The sequence below is a fragment of the Octopus bimaculoides genome, chromosome 6 (assembly GCF_046866305.1).
Source record: "Octopus bimaculoides isolate indiv1 chromosome 6, ASM4686630v1, whole genome shotgun sequence".
Taxonomy (NCBI): domain Eukaryota; kingdom Metazoa; phylum Mollusca; class Cephalopoda; order Octopoda; family Octopodidae; genus Octopus; species Octopus bimaculoides.
In genome coordinates, this window is record NC_142933.1 from 7,228,971 (window position 1) to 7,241,063 (window position 12,093).

General features: G+C 38.8%; 1 protein-coding gene across 1 annotated transcript in view; it reads left to right on the forward strand.

The window, feature by feature from the left end:
• The first annotated feature begins 861 nt into the window (after window positions 1-861).
• Window positions 862-12,093, forward strand: part of LOC106873757 (uncharacterized) — a 285,562-nt gene continuing 274,330 nt past the window's right edge. Inside the window, exon 1 of the mRNA XM_089353283.1 lies at window positions 862-1,575. Within this exon, the coding sequence (XP_089209409.1) occupies window positions 1,393-1,575 (183 nt within the window). The 5' untranslated portion in view covers window positions 862-1,392. The remainder of the gene's footprint in view (window positions 1,576-12,093) is intronic.

A 12,093-nucleotide genomic window follows, 5' to 3' on the forward strand; every position in this document is an offset into this window, starting at 1 on the left:
ACCACTGGTTGCACCCTGCCCCACTCCCCACCACACTCATGGACTCTGTCCTTCCTCCTCTCACTAACACAAAAGAAAAAAAAACAACACAATGCTGCAAAAAGAACAATAAAAACTAAATAAACAACAAAGATTTTATTTCTAATTAAACTTTCATTCATTAAGATAATATAAGCCAACGAGGAAGCCTTTATAGAGTTGCTTGATTTGCTAGACATAGCAGTCATGCCTCCCTCAGATTATATTTTACTGTCCAAGAAGAAAAGCAAAGCAGGACACATTGGCTAGTGTAGTCCTCAGTATACTTATACATGAACCCTACCTCTTAAAAAGTTATAGTTAAAGTTAGCTTTTATCCCAGATCTTGCTTGGGTTTACGCAATAATTTTGTAATAAAATGATAATAATCTCAATGAGGTCGACTTTGGTTGTCATCCTTTTGGAGGCCGATAAATTAGGCACCAGTTGCATACTGAGGTCGATCTAATCGACTGGCCCTCCCCTCCCCACAAATTTCGGGCCTTGTGCCTAAAGTAGAAAAGAAACAAATAAAATAATAACAACCACAAACTTGTTATCTTTGACTAAACTGTTGTCACATTCCTTTGTAGTATTTACTACAATAACTCTAGTCACTCCTTTGACTGAATTTATTAAAATATTTTCGGCTCCTAACAACTCAAAAAAACACTTCTGGATCCAACCCAGACGGTGAAAACTGAAATAACAACAACAAGACTGGTTTGATTAGTTGAAGCCAACGGTTGGAGTGCATAGAATGACATCAAACAGCCTTGTCTCATTTTCGACCAGGTTATAATTGTATACTTTCTCCTCCTACAACTGTTTGTCTTTTACTCTGCCATTAGAGCAGCCATCTGTGTCTGATGACAGGTTTGGCTGGCTTCTCTCAGTCTTGTTGCTTTTTTCTTTCTTTCTCATTGAGTTCTTGTTGTTTTGGTCATCAACTTCTGGTAAACTGGCAGTTAGTGGGTGAAATGGGAGCGGTGGGGGGAGTTGTCTGAACTCCCCCTCCCCTCAAACCAGGTCAGGTTATGCAGATATCATTGTCCCAGCTGTTACTGTCCTTTACTCTTTCTCTCTTTTCTTCTCTCTATCTCTCTCTCACTATCTCTTTCTCTTTCTTTCTCTTCCCATCTCCCTCTCCCCCTCCTCTCTCTCTCTCTCTCTCCTCTTCCCTCTCTCCCTCACCCTGTCACTTTCTAGTCTTGTGAACTACTAAAAATCTAAAACAACCACAAATGAAAACCAGTTTGAATTTTTAGATCAGAAAGTAAACAAGGATTACAATTAAAGCAACAAACAAAAAGAAGGGGAAAAGAAAATCCTTCTTCCAATCTTCTGTCTTCCTTCTTGGAAGTTCCCTCCTCCATGATGGAACCCAGCAGGGTTCCAGGGAGTTGTGGGACAATATTATCCCATGAAAATCCTGGAGGAGGGACGTTACCTTTAAGCGGTTCTGGATCTGGCACCAGGGAGACATTACATGGTGGAGGGACATTACAAAGGCGTCCGGCGATTAGAAAGAAAGATTATGTTCGGAGCCGAATAAAGGTAAGACGAAAGATTGCTGTTGCTGTTGTTGTTGTTGTTGTCAATTGGTTACCATTTGTTTGTCTTTTGTTTGTTTATTTCAGCTGTCATTTGTATAATGCCATGTGTCTGTATGAACTAATGGTATCTATGATGATGTATACAGGAATGTGTATTCATTCATTTATATATACACATGTATCTGTGGACATATGTATACATTTATCTATACACACACACACACACACACACACACACACACATGTGCATATGTATACTCACACACACACACACCTACACAAATATATATGTGCATATGTATGTATGTATGTAAACGTGTGTGTGCGTAAATGTATGTAAGTGTATGTATATATTTATGCATGTATATATGTATGCGTATGTGTGTGTGTGTGTATATATATATATATATATATATATATATATATAATGTCTATGAGGGTATATATGTATGCATGCATTTATCTATGTATCTAAATATATTTGTATGAGTGTCAACCTGTATGTACGTATGTATTTATGCATGTATGTGTGTATGAGTATGTGTGTGTGTATATCATCATCATCATATACATATATATATATATATATATATATATATATATATGTATGTATATATATATATATATACATATATACACATATATATGGCTCGCCAGTCGTCAGTCAAACCGTCCAACCCATGCTAGCATGAAGGGCGGACGTTAAACGGTGATGATGATGATATATATATATATATATATATATATATATATATATATATATATATACTGGGTCATCCCATAAATAATGCAGTTTTTTTTATACTTTTATTTTTCAAAAATTAAGATAAACAAAGTTCTTTTTTAAGTCTAAAATATACACTCCTTCATTTTCTACAATGCTCTTCCATCTCTCTGGCTGACTTGTAAGGCCCCTCTTCCAAAATTCTTTTGTCCATGATGAAAAATACTCCTCCACTACTGTTCTGACCTTGTCTACAGAATTCATATTTTTTCCATCCAAATGATTTTGAACACTGCGGAATAAATGATAATCAGATGGGGCAATGTCCAGCAAATATGGTAGGTAGGGCATCGTTTCCCGTTCAAACTGCTTTGGAATATCAACCATGCTGTATGTGGCTGAGTATTATCCTGATGGAAGAACACCTTTCATCTTGAAACCAAAGATGGTCAGTTTTCTTGTAGCTCTGACTTAAGCCGCTCAAGCTGCTCACAATAGATCTCCTATATGTATATAATGGACTTCTTTCAGTTTCTGTCTCCTAAATCCACTCACAATGCTTTATTCAATCCAATGTGATAGTAGAAGACACTTGCCTAAGGTGCCATGCAGTGGGACTGAACCCAGAACCATTTCTTATTTCTTTATTGCCCAGAAGGGGCTAAACATAGAGGGGACAAACAAGGACAGACAAACGGATTAAGTTGATTACATCGACCCGAGTGCACAACTGGTACTTAATTTATTGACCCCGAAAGAATGAAATGTAAAGTTGACTTTGGCGGAATTTGAACTCAGAATGTAACGGCAGACAAAATACCGTTAAGCATTTTGCCAGGCGTGCTAACATCTCTGCCAGCTCGCTGCCTTTTTTTCATCAGTTCACGCGGATAGCCACGCTCTTCATTGACAGATGAGCCGAGTGATCCCCCGTCCATTTCTTACCACACAGCCACACACACAACCCAGAACCATTTCTTACCACACAACCACGCACGCACACACACACACACACACAATATTTTACTTAATCTCATTATGAAATATAAAAAAATGTAACCCTACTACAACTACTACTACATTTTCTTGGCACTCCATTGATTATGTCAAGGGAGCAGCCTGCTCATGAAATTAATGTGCAAGTGGCTGAGCACTCCACAGACACGCTTACCCTCTACATAGTTAATTCTCAGGCAGATTCAGCATGATATAGAACGTGACAAAGATGGCCCTTTTTAATTACAGGTACAACTCATTTTTTGCCAGATGAGTGGAGTGGAGCAATGTGAAATAAAGTGTCTTGCTCAAGGACTTAACATGCTGCTGGGAATTGAACTCATAACCTTACGATTGTGAGCTGAACACCCTAACCTCTAAGCCACACGCTTTCACACTACTACAGTGGTTCCCAACCCTTTTATTTCAATGAGTTTTCCTACAGACCCCTTTTAATATGCCGAGTAATAGTCAAGCTCATGTAAAAGTAGACCCCCTATTTTTGGTAAAAAAACTGGGAACTTTCCATAAACCCCATATAAAAGTCGACCCTAGTATTTCACAAACAACCTTAGCGTAAGGTTATTGAAAATTTATAATTTTGTCGAAGTCGGCTTTGCCTTTCATCCTTTCAGGGTCGATAAATCAAATACCAGTTGAGTACTGGGGTCGATATGATCAACTGTCTCCCCTCTCCCCACAAAATCCAGGCCTTGTGCCAATAGTAGAAAGGGTTATTGAAGGGTTATGATGTGAAAACATGCCGAGTAGTTATCAGTTGTATGCACCGTATTACGGTAAGTAGTGGTATGCCAATACCAAGCAGATATGTTAGTGGTGGTAGTATAACATAATTATGAGATATAAATGGATTTCATTCAGTTAGTTTGTTAAGTTTGAGGGGTACGCATAAAAGAGAAAGTGTAAATATTTATAAGAGCTACGCAATCTGGTTTATGGGTTTTGTTATTCATTAGGCTGTATGCTTTGATGTATCATTATCATTATCATCATTTAACGTCCACTTTCCATGCTAGCATGGGTTGGACGATTTGACTGAGGACTGGTGAACCAGATGGCTACACCAGACTCCAATCTGATTTGGCAGAGATTCTGCAGCTGGATGCCCTTCCTAACGCCAACCACTCCGAGAGTGTAGTGGGTGCTTTTTATGTGCCACCGGCACAAGGGCCGGTCCGGCGGTACTGGCAGCGGCCATGCTCAAATGGTGTTTTTTACGTGCCACCTGCACAGGAGTCAGTCCAATGCTTTGTTCACATGCCACCGGCACAAGTACCAGCAAGGCGAAGCTGGAAACGATCACGCTCAGATGGTGCTTTTTACGTGCCTCCGGCACAGAAGCGAGACCGCTGCTCTGGCAGTGATCCCGCTCGGATGGTGCTGTAAGCACTCCACTGGCACAGGTGCCAGTCATCAAATTTGATTCAGTTTCGATCTCACTTGCCCCAACAGGTTTTTGCAAGCTGAGTTTAGTGTCCAATAGAGGAAGGTTGGCATGGGTGCCAGTCATCGAATTTGGTTCATAGAATTGGTAATATTACTGTAATTCATTGTTTTTTTGTTTTTATTTGTTTAGAAATCATTTGGGCTTCTGCTACTGATATGGTACTTCGGGTTCTAGCTTGAATTTCAGCCCCTCAAAGGTAGTGTCCATGCAATAGTCGACCCCATAAATTTCACCTTAAAATACGGTCTAAAAAATTCGACTTTTACGTGAGTCTATACAGTATACATATATATATATATATATGAACTTTTGAATTTAGTTCATGGACCTCCAGTAGTACCTTTGTGGACCATCAGGGGTCTGTGGATCCCAACATGGGATCCACAGACTATTACTATATTTAACATAGTAATAGAGTAATAAAGGGAGACAATCTATGGTTTCTTTCTTCTTATCAATGTTTTATGTCGTCTGCTTTTTATCTTCTTTTTCTCTCCCCCCCTTTCTGCCTTTTCTCTCTCCCCCTCCCTCTTTGCTCTGATTTGTTTTCATCTTTCTCCCTCATCCTTTCCTATCTATTACATTGCATTTACATCTTCTCTCTTTCTTTTTCACTCTTCTCTTTCTTTCCCCCTCCATCAATTATTACCTTGTCTTACTGCCATCTCTCCTACCTTCTCTCTCTCTCTCTCTCTTTCTCCCTCTTCCCTTCACCCTATTTCTCAGTTCCTCCCCCCCCCCCATTATTACAATCATTCCTCTCATTCCTTCCTCTCAATCTTCTCTTTGTCTTCAGAATTCTTTTTCTTCCTCACACCTCACCCCTCTCACAACTCCAACCCTATTATCCACTCACCCTCTCTCTTTTATCTCTCTCTCTCTCTCTCTCTCCCTTTCATCCTATACCATTTATCTGTCTCTACTTGTCTCTCTCTCTCTTTCCTTTCTTTTCTCTTCTCTCACTTAATTTTCTAACTTTCAGTCTCATTCTTCAGAATTCATTTTCTATCTAACACCTCAGCCCTCCTCACAACACTAACCTTCCTCACCATTCATCTCTCTCTCTCTCTCTCTCTCTCTCTCTCTCTCTCTCTCTCTCTCTCTCTCTCTCACTTCTCTCCATCATTTTTCCATTCCTCCATTCCAATGAATGCAGTTGTTTATTCAAACTCACAAAACTCACATTCAATGTTCAAATACTTTTGAATTATTCTTCAGAAACTCTGAAACAATTCAGATTTGCTGCATAATTCACATTCCACATTGAAACACATGAAAAATTCATACCGGAATATAGCAAACCAACAAGAGAACCTCTATGCAGTTGCTTGATCTTCCAGGAATAGCAGCCAAATTTCATTTTAATCGACTTAAAATGGAATGAACTTAATGAATGTATTTCTGTTACTGTCTTAAAATAGAAATTCAGGAATGATGTCTTTTATTAAAAGTGTTCCTGCAGGAACTAGGGTCTAAGCCAAACTAACTACACAGGGCAAAGGTGGGCACCGTTAATCGAAAAGTTAACTTCATTAACTGTTAATCTGTTAACCAAAAGGTTAACTTCGATAACCATTAATTAGTTAATTGTTTCCTAATGTAATGGAAGTTATCAATAAATTGCAAATATTAGTTTTTATTATACAAAGAAAAAAAAATCAGTTTTTGTTCTAAAATCACCTAGAAACACCTTTAAAAAGTGCCAAAACTATAAAATCTGTAAATATAATATTTAAATATATATATATATATATATATATATATATATATATATATATATATATATATATGTATATGTATATATTGAAGTTAACGGTCATTAACTCAAGTTGACTTGAGTTAATGGAAATTAATTAGTCCGTTAATGGTTTCCGAAGTTAACTTAAAAGTTAAATTGTTAACGAAAATGTCAACTTCGTTAATTAACAATTAATGGATTAATGGTTTGGTGCCCTGGTTTGCTACAGGGGATATGGCTAGAAGAGTATTTGTAAGTTTATTGAAGGACATAGGTGTGGCTGTGTGGTTAAAAAGCTAGCTTCTTAATCATGTAGTTGTGAGTTCAGTCCCATAGCACAGCACCTTGGACAAACGTCTTCTACTATAACCCTCAGCTGACCAATACCTTGGGAATGAAATTGGTAGTGGGAAAATGAACGAATGTATATGTGTGTGTGTGTGTGTGTATGCGCGCGTGTGCTTGTGTGTTTGTGTGTGTGCTTGTGTCTGTTTCTGTGTGTATGTTTGTGTGAGTTTGAATGTGTGTATTTATGCGTGTTTTCTGTGTGTTTTTTGTGTGTATGTGTTTGTGTTTATTCATGTGTATGTTTGTGTGTGCGTGTGTGTGTTTGTATGTGTTTGTGCATGCGTGTGTGTGTGTGCGCATGCTTGCGCATGTGTGTGTGTTTTTGCACGTGTGTTCTTGTGTGCGCATGTGTTTGTGTGTGTGTGCATTTGCATGTGCATGCTCATATGTGTGTAAGTGCATGAATGTTTGTGTGTGGTGTTTGTGTGTGAGTGTGTGTGTGTGTCTGTGTGTACCTTTATCCTGACATCACGTTATCCAAGGGAAAGGCAAAGGGGCCGGTACAGCTTGGCACCCGTGACGTCGCAACTCATTTCTGCAGCTGAGTGAATTGGAGCAACATGAAATAAAGTGTCTTGCTCAAGAGCACAACTCACAGCTCGTTCCTGGAATCAAACTCACAACCTCACACCCGTAAGCTCGATGCTCTAGCCACTATATATAATATATATATATATATATACTAGCAGAAATACCCGGCGTTGCCCGGGTTAAAGAGAATAATGAAATCTAAAAACGCCGTCTAGACTACGCATCATCTTTATATATAGAGATGTATATACACACACGCACCCAAACACACGTATATATATGTATATCAATATAAATATATGAAAGTCAATGAAGTTTCGTAAAAGAAGGTGATCATGTACATACTTTCTTGCTGTTGTGATTATAACACCTCATTGTAAACTATGTTCCTTGTTTTCCCTTGTGGAGCATATACAAATAGGTTTTTTGTTGCTGCCCACTCTTGAGCAGCCAACATACAGTTGTCCATGTGAGAAGCAGGGCTCTTCCAAGAGAAGACCAGCTACAGACAGTGTTTGACCCTGATATTTGTTTATGGACATGGCAACAGTCACACGAAGGGGGAATTGTAGTCTTCTGAATGTAAAAGGAATGTCTGCTCCTGATGGAGTAAGAGGAATTCTTGGAATAAAGACGTCATCCCCTTTTGCACATCCAGAAAGAATGGTAGCCTCGATAACGTGTGACATCATTTTCTAAATAATGCTCATCTGTTATGTTCGGGTTAAAATTTCATCAACATCAAAAATATATGAATTTTCATGGGAGTTATGACCGTTATGCAAAGAATATAATTTCCAAATTTCATAAAGATCCATTCAGTACTTTTGACGTAGTTTTGGATAAGAAAACAAATGACTAATGTGTGTGTTTGTGTGCATGTGTATGTGTGTGTGATGGGTGTATATATGTATAGATATATGTATGCATGTATATATGTATATATGTGTACATATTACATGTACATCTACATATATATATACATCTACACATATGTATACATATACATGTATGTATAGATCTATATATATATATATATATATATACATATACGTGTACATCTATATGTAAACATATACATCTCTCTCTTTCTCTTTCTCTCTCTCTCTTTCTCTCTCTCTTTCTCTCTGAAAGTATCTGTCATTACAGTATCGAAATGGTGTACATATACATGTATATGTATACATATACATCTCTCTCTCTCTCTCTCTCTTTCTGTCTCTCTCTTTCTGTCTCTCTCTTTCTGTCTCTCTCTTTCTCTCTCTGTGAAAGTATCTGTCACTACAGTATCGAAATGTGATTGTTTCAGCTAGTGGAATAGTTTCATTTTTAAAGTGAAAGTATTTGACATGAGTGTTTTTGTTTCACTTTTGACACGTAATACTTAAATAGTGGAGGAGATATTATGTTGCCGTGTGCTCGAACTCTGCAAGAAGTTAATAATTTGTTTTGACTAAAACACAACTGGAACCCTAAGTAAGGCATGTGTAAAATTTGAATGAAATTGGTTGCGTAGTTCTCGAGTTTTAGGGATTCACACAGACAGACAGACAAACATTCTCATTTTTATATATATATATATATATATATATATATATATCCCCTTTTCTCCTTTCCCGTCATCATCAACCCTCCCTCATAAGCCCACCCCACCCCTACAATTCCTACCCCACCTTCCCCATCCTTTCCCTCCCATCACATCACAACACACCACCATGCACACACCAGCACTGACTAATTCCCATCCCCACATTTTCACACTTACACATACACACACGCACACGTCAAGATCACCAGCCCTCTTTCACATGCACATATGTATTCGCTTACACACGCGCGCACCTTCGTTTTGGGATTACTACTACTTTGTTATCTCCCCTTCTTCTTAGCTCTCCTGTGTGGACCTTCTGTCCGGTATTGACCATGATAGATTGCTAACCACTACACACATTTTTTTTCTCTGTTTGTTTCTCTCCTTGTTTCTTTCTGTGGAAGAGCGTAGGCTCGAAATGTTAAAGACTTTTTCAATTCCTGAGCATTATACTAATACATCTGTTTGTTTTCTACACCACCTGTCTTCGTCTTTTGTTTTTTTGTGAAGTGCTGTCCTGGGTCAAGGTGGCTGCTGGAAGACCCTATGCCTGGCAACAGGACTGCACAAGGCCACACAAGTAGAAGAACCCAGTCATGGCTGTCAGATAACTTCTGTGAGCACATCACCCCTAACATCTGGCCACCTAACTCCCCAGACTGCACTCCCTTGATTATTATGTGTTGAGCGCGGTTGAGCGACAGACCAACAAAACTCCTTGTGACACCAAAGATGAACTGAAGGCAAGGATTATGGCAGCATTCACCAACTTAAACAGGGAGACCGTTCAGGAAAGTTGCAGAAGATTCCGAAGTCGTCTGGAGGCCATGGTTGAAGCCAGTGGCGATTTTATAGGATAAATTTACTCTTTAGTATTTCAAGATATTTTTATGTAATTTTGGCAAATATATCTGTTTAAATGAAATGTCAGTGTCATTTTTATTTTTGCATAATTTAGACAGTTTATTCATGCACCTTGTGTGTGTGTGTGTGTGTGTGTGTGTGTGTGTGTGTGTGTGTGGTTGTTGCATATATTTCATTTTTTTTTAACTAATGTCTCTGGAAAAAGCACAAACACAACAAATTCTATTTGCCCACCTCAAGAGGGTTGGTGACGGCATAAATGTAACTTGGATGTCCATATTTGGCAATGTGTGAGAATGTTGCAGAAGAGGAAATACATGAAATACATCAAATAACAAATCATTTAAAAGTAGTAGACTCAAGTTCAAGGCTTTTAATTTCCCACCTGCTGATGAATCAAACATTCTCAGCCCATCCAGGAGTGCCCTGTGTGTGTGTGAAACCACTTGCAGTTGGTGGTTGGGCAGCATGAGCAGCAAAACAATGAGGGGCTTCAAATTTACTACTACAACAAGAACAACAGCAATAACAATAATACTTTCTACTATAGGCACAAGACCTGTTTAGCAGCATTTTGTCCGGTGTGTTAATGATTCTCGCAGCTAACCATCTTTACAATAACAACAATAATGGTGATGATGATGATGATGATGATGATGATGATGATGATGATGATGATGATGATAACAACAACAACAGCAATAATTCTTTCTACATAGGTGCAGGTGTGGCTGTGTGGTCAGTAGCTTGCTTACCAACCACATGGTTCTGGGTGGCACCTTGGGCAAGTGTCTTCTACTATAGCCTCGGGCTGACCAAAGTTTTGTGAGTGGATTTGGTAGACGGAAACTGAAAGAAGCCCGTCGTATATGTATATATATATATAGAGAGAGATAGAGATAGAGAATAGGAAGCCAGACATAGTAATTAATTGAGAAAGAAAACAAAGTATACTGGATCATAGATATAGCATGCCCAGCTGAGAACAAGGTATGCGATAAGGAAGAAAGAAAAGTCATGAGGTTAAACAGTTGTGGTCACTGAAAAAGGTGGCAGTAGTATCAATAATTGTCAGAGCCCTGGGAACAGTGAGCAAAAATCTCAAGAAGTACGTGGAGCAAATAGGGGCTGCAATAAGGGTGGAGTACTTGCAGAAAACAGCACTGCTTGGAACCGCTTGAATACTCCGGATGGTGTTTGAAAAATAAGGGGTCTTACCTTAGTTCATTGGTAGTGAACAGCTGACACCGTTGTACATCACCAACGTAAGAAGTTGTGCAAAGATAATAATAATAATAATAATAATAATAATAATAATAATAATAATAATAATAATAATAATAATTATAATAATAATGGCTTGAAATTGTGGCACAAGGCCAGTAATTTTGGAGGAGGGATAAGTTGATTACATTGATCCTAAAGATCAAAAGGACCCTGAAAGGATGAAAGGCAAAGTCAACCTTGGCGGAATTTGAACTCAGAACATAAAGACAGACGAAATACCACTCAACAAAGTACTCAGCAGTATCTTGCCAGGTGTGCCAACAACTCTGTCAGCTTGCTGCAATAGTAATCCTTTCTTCTTTTGGCACAAGGCCAGCAATTTTGAGTGGGGGAGGGTTAGTTGATTACATTGACCCCAGTGTTCAACTGGTACTTATTTTATCGACCCTGAAAGGATGAAAGGCAAAGTCAACCTTGGTGGAATTTGAACTCAGAACATTAATGATGGATGAAAATATAACAATAATGATGGACTCTCCTGTCAAAGACCAAGTATAAGTGGTCAGCTTTTGCCGAATGACCTGCAGAAATGATTTGTTTGTAATGGTCAAATGTGTGTGTGCTGCACCTCAGCTCACTCTCTCCATCAAACCAGAATTGTCCGGACAGGTGTGCAGTGTGCCACACGTCAAGTGTTGAGGTGATCGCAGAGCAACTGGACATGAAGTGTTTTTCCTCAAGAACACAACGCACCACCTGGTCAAGGAATTGAAATCATGATCACTAGATTGTGAGTACAGCACCCTAACCACTAAGCCATAATAATAATAATTTACCAGCGTCGCCTACTGGCACTTGTGCTGGTGGCATGCTAGAAAATCATTCGAGTGAGATCGTTGCCAGTGCTGCTAGACTGGCTCCTGTGTAGGTGGCACATAAAAAACACTATTTCGAGCATGGCCGTTGCCAGTACCGCGTGACTGGCCCTTGTGCATTTGGCACATAAAAAGCACCCATTACACTTTTGGAGTG